General features: G+C 43.9%; 1 protein-coding gene across 8 annotated transcripts in view; it reads right to left on the bottom strand.

Annotated features, from left to right (window-relative positions):
- LOC147009568 (uncharacterized) overlaps window positions 1-8,797 on the bottom strand; it is a 44,549-nt gene that overhangs the window by 29,386 nt on the left and 6,366 nt on the right. For 2 of the 8 annotated variants that reach the window (XM_085863024.1, XM_085863023.1), the window contains exons 3-4: window positions 8,298-8,337; window positions 5,858-6,334 (exon numbers count right to left, since the gene is read on the bottom strand). The exons of 1 other annotated variant lie outside the window; for it this stretch is intronic. In XM_085863024.1, the coding sequence (XP_085719150.1) occupies window positions 6,176-6,334; window positions 8,298-8,337 (199 nt within the window). In that variant the 3' untranslated portion in view covers window positions 5,858-6,175. 5 more of the 8 variants (XM_085863026.1, XM_085863025.1, XM_085863028.1 and 2 more) reach the window with 4 other exon arrangements.

Here is an 8,797-nt window from a genome sequence, read left to right as displayed (position 1 = left end):
TGCCTGCATTAGGTGGCCATCTGACATGACAATACCTATGCCTATTCACAGTAGCTTCTAACGTGTAGCTAACCAATAGGGGAACACTTTTCTAACATCACAACATTTCTATATAACATCAGTGTGTTACATTTTTTGACTTTGCTCCTTCCCACGCAGAATTAGGAACTATTTGCATAGGTGGAACAGCATCCCAGGCGGCTTGGTCCAGTATATTTACTCTACTCGTAAGGATGTAAAGAGACAGAAGAACATCCCCTATTTGTGTTGCCTTAGTCTTTGTTCAGCATCCACCTGGTGAGCATGCACTCTTTTTATTTTTTATATATGTTTCCTGGTTGTCCGTCCGTTCGTCCGTCCGGATTTTCGTTTACGCGATAACTCAAGAAGCAAATTGTAGAATTTCATCAAACTTGGTAAAAAGGTAAAGTAAGACGGGACAATTAAGTGATTAGATTTTGGGACAGATGTGATAAAGGTCAAGGGTCAAACTCTGAAATTTTACTGTTTACGCCCTAACTCAAGAAATATTGGACAGAATTTCATCAAACTTGGTACAAAGGTAAAGTTAGACAGGGCAATTAACTGATTAGATTTTGTGCCAGATATGATAAAGGTCAAGGGTCAAATATGTCAATACTCAAGTGTTTGTGCAGGAGAGCGGAGGCATACCCGCCGACTGTGCGCAGTCGAATTGCTCTAGTTTATTTTTTGTGAAGTAAATTTCCACTACCCATCACCCATCTAATAAATAAATGTCATTTTCTGTCTGTCTGTGTGTATAACACCAATCACATCAAAACTACTGGGCCAATTGATACCAAACTTGGCACATGGACCAAGTTCAATGTTGGCGTGAACTTGGGCTACTTGGTTTCATCTGTAGTGGGCTTTTGGGAGGGAAGGTCGACTAAAATTCTCGATGTAAATGTGCATCATGTGGTGCCCATCCCTTGGTGGTGGCTGAGGGTATTATAAGTCAGCTGTGGAGATAACTTGCATTTTTGCACTGTACACATCCTGAGAGTGTGGGATGCCCCAAAGCCAATCTCCACTAATCAGGGGAGGCAAGATGGATACAGAAGCTAAATTTTGGGAGGGTTGGGGGTGCTTTAATGAGTGTAGAAAAGATCAAGGTTTTGGATGGGGGATGCTTTGAGATGGTGGTGACCAGCTATCTTGAAGACCTAGAGGGAAGAATGAGATCGAAGATAATGTGGAAGTTGGTTCCACAGTTGGGGGGGGGGGGGGGAGAGGAACAATTAAGTAGAGGTGAGCAATGGTTCTGGATTTTGACAGTTTCCCTCGGAGCGGATTGCTGGTGGACCACGTGCATCCTACAGATGCAGGTCATGATAACTGAGGGTGAGGGGGTACAAAGCATGGAGAGGGCAAAGTGTGCAAGACCAGAAAAGAGGCAGAATAAGACAGAGAAACCACAAACCTGTCGGTGATAGCGAAGTGATGGGCCCATAGACTCAGCTTCTTCATGAGAGATTCCAATGATCTTGAAGGCCTTGGTTTTCATGATGTCAAGCTGAGCACGGTGTGAGGCAGGGGTGCCAGTGCAGAGGGGAGAGCAGTTTTCCATCGAACCCCCACGGATGAATGGGTGCAACAAACGCTGAACCTCGCAATCGCTCACTTCCCCACCAATAGCTCACTCACAAGATATCTGAAGTTATGGAGGGATTCATATGAAACTTGGTGGACAGATTGGGTGTGTGACAAGGAAGAATTGATTCAATTTTGGTGAAGATCTGGATACGGCAATTTTTAAAGTGAATCTTCACCATTCAGAGATGGGGGCAAAAATTATTAATAGCATGATATCTCAAAAAGTTGTGGACTGTTTATAACAAAACTATGTGGATAAGTTGGGTAGGTGACAAAATAAGCCAATTAGATTTTGGTTCAGGTCTGGGTGCAGATCCAGCCTATCAGTGGAACACAAAACATAAACTGTTCAGCCTGGCAGAGGTATGTGCTTTACCAAGTGCCTTTGGGATGGAGGTAAATATCGGCGATTAACACTTTTCCTTAAATAGTCAAACTATTATATGGACAGCAATAATATTCCACCATTAACGTGGAAGACCCCACAAGTTATGGACTGCATGAAGAATGGCAAAGACCATGCAAGCAACATGGTTTGATTTGCATTCGTGTGGCCAGTGGTGCGTTCGTTGATGCCCTATGAGATTACATAATGCATATTCACCGATTCATGATGGTATGATGCCTGACATAGTTAATAAATTAGATGGTATTCATAGAATACTTACCCTGTGCAGTCAACGGTTTTGGAGATATAGAGATGCAATGTTTTTTGGTTTTTCCAAGATGGCGCCTGTACCACATGACCTATGACATCATGATTATCATTAAAATATTCTACAGGAGGAGGTGCTCTAATGGTGAAAATGTTGTGTCCATCAGACCAACAGTTGCTGAGAATTGATGAGTTGTAGTTGACAATGAGCCAGGTCTCAATTTTTTTCCCCCATGGAGTGGTTTCAGAGATATAGAGGTGTGAAGTTTTTCCAAAATGGCGCCTGTATCACGTGACCTATGACGTCATAATTATCATCAACATATTCTACAGGAGGAGATGCTCCGATGGTGAAAATTTCATGTTAATCGGACCAAGAATTGCAGAGAAATAAAAATACTGCGATTGAATCAAGCATTGTACTTGTTGAATTATGACGTCATAATTCAGGTAACGATAACATTATTATTAGCATATCTTATTCCCCAAGGGGAGTACTTGACAATAAGCCATGTTTCGATTTTCTCCATGGAGCGGTTTTGGAGATTATAGAGGTGCAAGTTTTTTCGATTTTTTTTTCCAAGGTGGTGCTTGTACCACGTGACCTATGACGTCATAATTATCATTTAAAAAAAATTCTTCAGGAGCAGCTGCTCATTCTGAAAATTTCGTGTCCATCAGATGAACAGTTGCAGAGGAAACGATTTATTTTTTTTCATACTGATCAGATCAAGTGTTGTACTTGTTGAATTCAGATGTCATAATGAAGGCACTGATGACATCATCATCAACATATCCCATTCCCCATTGGGAGTACTTGACAATGAGCCATGTTTCAATTTTTCCATTGAGTGGTTTGGGAGATATCGAGGCGAAACATTTTTCCAAGAAGGCGTCCCTCCAGGTGACCTATGACGTCATAATTATGAATAAATAGAAAATTCTACAGGCCGAGGCACTCCCATAGTAAAATTTCGTGTCGATTGGACCAATGGTTGCCGAAAAAATGAATTTTTAAAATGCAGGCACACGTACGCAACTGAATGTTAAACCCTGCTTTTCGTTTTGCGAACGTGGGGTAATAAATACGAGTTCTCTTCGCAAGGAACTGCTTTCGATACGGTCTGGCACACCTCCCTGCTCACCAAACTCTCTTCCTATGGTATCCAAGGCCATCTGCACTCATGACTCGCAGACTTCCTCTCCTGTTGCAGTCAACATGTAAATGGAATTCTTTCATCCCCTCTTCCTGTCCAAGCTGGAGTTCCTCAAAGCAGTGTTCTGGACCCTGTTCTTTTTCTGGTTTTCATCAATGATCTTTCCGACTCTGGAAAATCCTATTTATCTTTTTGCTGATGACTCCACCCTCTGTCGTACAATCTGTCATCCCTCAGATCAGCAAGCAGCAGCTTCTTCGCCCTCTGCATATCTGGATAAAATCACAAACTGGTCCAACACGTGGAACGTGTCTTTCAATCCTGACAAATCTCACTCCATGTCTCTCTGAAGGGACTGTTTAGAACCCCTCCCCCCCCCCCCCACCATCTACTTTCTCAACAATCCTCTTGAATAAGTCCTTTCATTCAAGCTTCTGGGTCTCACCATCTGCCATGATCTTTCCTGGGAAAGCCACATTTCCAAGCTGGCCTCCAAAGCCAGTCGCCGACTGGGCATCCTCCAGCGTGCAAAGTCCTTCCTTGTTACACCTGAGCTCCTCACTACATACAAAGCTTTCGTCCGCAGCCTGATGGAGTACTGCTCTCCCCTTTGGGCTGGTGCTCCTACCTCACGCCTTTCTCAGCATCACGCTGTGGAAACCAAGGTTTTCAGGATCATTGGTATCTCCCATGATGAGGCTGAATCTTTGGGTCTCTCACTCTCTCACTGCAAGCAGGTCGGTGGTCTTTCTGTCTTCTACCGTCTCCTCTCCAGCCTTGCCCCCCCCCCCTCTTTCCGCTCTGTCTGTCCCCCACCCCAATATTTCTGCAGGGTGCTCAAGGTCCACCAGCAACCCCCTTCTGGTGAAATGACCACAATCAAGAATCACTGCTCACCTTCACTCTTTCATTCCTATTTTCCCCCTGCCTCTAGAACAAACTCCCACACCCTCTCTTCAATCCCATTCTTCCCTTCCAGGTCTTCAAAACAGCTGTTCACCAACATCTCTCATCTCCCCCATCCAAAACCACGATCTTTTCTACCCCAAACCCACCTCCTTCAAATTCCCTGCTTTACTTCCTGAAAGTCGCTGTCGTGTCCATCTTGTATACCCCGTGTACCCCGCCCCATCCCTCTCCCTTCCACAGATCTCCTAATGTCTCTGTTCCCCACTGTTTTGTCCTTCCCTTTCCTGCTCCCTTTATTATATGTTTTGTGTGTTAGCTCTTATACGAGCCTCAACCTATATCCAAAAAAAAAACAAAAAAAAAACTTGCACACAAGAGATTATTCAGTCCATAAACCCAGTGCAATGGTTGCTACCTTATCTATCTATAATTCCAGCAATCTCTGTGTGTGTCTGTCTGTCTGTATGCGACCGCCGTTTCTCGACGACCGCCAGTCCAATCTGATTGAAACTTGCCAGGAATATTGCCGGGGACCCGCGGATTTGCCTTTTCGAGGTTTGATATTAATCGGACGAGCGGTTCCCAAGTTACGGCCATTTATCTGTCGACCAATGACAAGACACGGTGCAATGACATCACGAATGACGTCACAATTAATTTTTTTCTTTGCACGCTTGTCACAATTCTTCTTCTTCGTTTGGTATGACGTCATAATCGACGCTGGGGACCCGTCGATGTGCCTTTTCAAGGTTTGATATTAATCGGACAAGCGGTTCCCAAGTTACGGCCATTTATCTATCAACCAATGACAAGATACGGTGCTATGACATCACAATTAATGTTTATTGATTTATTTATTTTGTTTTTTAAGGGGGGGCAAGAGAGGGGCGAGAGAGGGGAGGGAGAGAGGGGAGGGAGAGAGGGGGTGAGAGGGGCGAGAGAGGGGGGGGCGAGAGAGGAGGGGTGAGAGTGGGGGCGAGAGAGGAGGGGGGAGAGAGGAGGGGTGAGAGAGAGAGAGGCGTCACAATTCTTCGTTTGATATGACGTCACAATTGACACTGGGGACCTGAGTATGTTTCCCAGGTGTTTCCCAAGTTATGGCCATTTATGATACGGTTGGTCTGATCTAATTGAAACAATGCGCCAATCCAGTCGTCGTTTACGAGAGCGAAGGAACGAAGCAACACATACTAACACGCACCTACTGGCCCGCACTAGTACTTATAATTGTTTGTCCGTGCTCTATCCTTTTCAAATGCTGAGCGTCAAGCAAGGAAGCGGCACATACCATTTTTGAAGTCTTTGGTACGACTCGGCCAGGATTCAAACCGCTGACCTTCCAGACCCATAATGACGCAATAATCATGAGGCCACCAAGTCTGGAAAGCCACTGGTTGGGCTTTTGCTCTTGGTTCGGCAACAAAGTGAAAGCGAGTGGTCATCACTAATAATGAGCTGTGTGTGATAAAGTACTTTCAACAATTAAGTTTGATTTGAAATCATACAATGGATTTCAATATTGTTTTGACAAATCCTTTATTCTGTGAAGCCCACCAATCAATCAGTCAGAGGAAATTCCCAGGAAGTGGAAGTACATATACAATCCGGGAAATGCTGGAATAATTGGCATTGTGATTGCCTTTTACGTCATCATTTGTGTGGCCTCTTTGCTAATGAGGGCATTTTATTCATGTTCTTCTGCTGTCACAGACCAACAGATATAATAAAAATATGATCAGCTGGTTAGTGAAAAACAGCTAAATGACCTGGAATTAAAATTGTAATCAATAATCAACAAGGCAGTAAAACGCAGTGGAAAACGGTGGTGCCGCAGTAGCTAATCGTTTAGCAGTTCTCGAGGAATTTTCCGCAGATTGTGCTCGCCACGACATATCTGGTTGATGCGCAGGATCACGTGTGCCGATTTGTGCTCAAAATGCCCGATCATCTGCGATGATGTCGCAGGCATGGTGGGAGCTCCGGGTTTTGGCCTCACCTTTCCGTGTAGAGGAGGTCAGGAAAAAGGGTCAGAATGCGAGTAGTTTTGACTCGTTTACATTTTCATCACAATTACTTTGTCATGTTATGAAGCGAATTAAACCCAGAAACAACACTGACGGTGTACGTAAATAAAATGCAGCAGATTCTACAGCTTGGAATCTGTCACAGTGTCCACTCTAACCAAATGTTATTGGTTGTATGTTCACTTGTTTTGTTGTTCGCACACATTTGCCAAAAGATGAATTTCAAAGCAGGCCTCAACAGGCAAATGGTCTGTCGCCATCCTTAATGGAATCGGGTTGTTCCTTTGTGGTGCTCCACTCCTGTCATAACATTAAAAAAAACAGGCATTCATGAAGATCTTTATGAATCATGGTTCCCTACTTTGGAGAAGAGTCCCTTCCTCATCTAGGGCACTTCTTTCCAATGAAGAGTCCAAAGCTCCCTGGGTAATCAACCAAGCCAGTCCAAATCTGACTACAGAGACATGACAGAAGTAAATAGGCACCATGGTTTTCAAACAATTTATTTATTTAACTTTTGAAGAACATTTGTTCCATTTTAATACAAACACTAGTATTTGGTAGACTTGCCATTTGCAGATTTCAACGCTTTTACTCTTTCAGGCAGAGAACTAACGAGTTGTGAAATTTTCTCTTGTGGGATTTCTGTCCAGGCTTCACACAAAAGGTTTATCCATTCTGCCTGTAATGTTGGTTTCCTGGACTTTTTCCGCACAGCTCGATCCAATATGGCCCAGAGGTGTTCAATGGGATTCATGTCAAGAGACTGACTTGGCCACGGAAGTCGCTTGATCCCATTTCTGTCCTGCCATTCTTTGGTCTTTTTTGCAGTGCGTCACGGAGCTGCATCTTCCATGAACAGAGTTGTTTTTGAACATCTGACCAGTGGAGAAGACGGGGAGAAGTCCATCCTCAAGGATAGAAATGTGTCGTAGAGTTGATGTTGCCAACACACTCCACAAGCTCTGACTGACCAGCGCTCCAGATTTATCCCAACACCATCATTGAAAAACCACCATGTTTGACAGTTGGCTGCAATCGGTTCAAAGAAAACTCTTGACTGGGAAGTCTCCAGACCCATACACGTCCACTGTCAGAAAATTGAGCAAATTGGGACTTATCTGAAAAAATTAGTTTGCCAAAACTCCAAGGGTCTGTTGGCCATCTCGTCAGCCCACTTCTTTCTCCTTTGAATGTTGGCCGGTCGAAGAAGAGGTTTTCTCCTTGCTGCTCTCCCATAGTAGCACAGTTGATGAAGGTACCGCACGGCAGTTCTTAAGCTAACTTGGACCTCCTCTGCAACATCTGCTGCCTTGCAAAGGGGAGTTTTCTCAATGGACCGCTTGACAGCTCAAAGACACCATTCTGAGGGCCCAGATCGCCCAGAACAGGAAGCTGTGGATTCCTTGCCTTCGCTGGTGAATTGTACAATCACTCGATTGACCATATAAATGCCAACATTCTGAGCTATCTGATGCTGGCAGACTCCACCTTCCAAATGGACAACAATTTGTCCTTTTTGAAAATCGGAAAGTTTGTGTGCTTCCTGGGTTCGAGGCATAGCTAATTGTCATACAAGACCCAGGAACTCGTTTCTGCAAAGAAATAGTCGAATATTAGTTCAAATCACTCAGTAAAACTCCATTATACAGATGAAATGAAGAAATTTAAGGTGTCTATTTACTTGCCATGTCTCTGTATAGACATAGCTGGCAGGGCGTTTAGCCAGTCGGCCCACCGTCATTGGATACCAGCTCAAGCCTGTTCCAATCCTTCAAGACATTCGTCATCAGTTTTGTATCCGTAGCTTTAGAACCATTGGAAGGGATTTGGCACAAAGTGTATAATCGAGCCATTGGCTAAAACGAAGTTCTAAAATAAATACCGGGATATATTTCTTACTTTTGTTTACTCAAAGGGCTAAATGTTTCCTACCTCATCTTTGGAGCTTTCTGGCACACCCCACTTTCTTTGCCTGAAATGAAATAAAGGTAGAAAATTCAAAGGTGTGTGGCTTAAAAAGATAATGCTTTTCTTACAGACATTTGGACATGTCTGGAGCAAAACAAGCCAAGAGGTGAGCGCACATCTGTCTCGAAGCAGTCTAACTGAGGGTCAAATCCCGAACCAGCTATAAACTGTTATCCTGTTGTTTCACAGGAAGGGTGATTCATCAACGTGTGGCTGTCCCACAGATAGATGCAAAACTTTCATCCCATCTTCCAGCATTAGTTGGTGGATGATAAAGATCACACAGTGTCGAGCTATCGCCGGCACCTTGAACAAATTAAAAATTCCTACTCTACCACTGCGAAGGCAATGACAAATCACCCAGCATAACCAATCATATAGTGGTGAAAGTTAACATCTCTCTGGAAATTCTCAGAGAGCTGCCTCAATGCCGGTGAGTCTGGGATTTTACTCAAGCAGATTTG

Source organism: Eptatretus burgeri, chromosome 17 (assembly GCF_056783735.1).
Source record: "Eptatretus burgeri isolate ZD-2024b chromosome 17, Ebu_testis_v1, whole genome shotgun sequence".
Lineage (NCBI taxonomy): Eukaryota > Metazoa > Chordata > Myxini > Myxiniformes > Myxinidae > Eptatretus > Eptatretus burgeri.
Note: the sequence above shows the minus strand (reverse complement) of the source record. Positions and strands in the feature narration are given on the sequence as shown.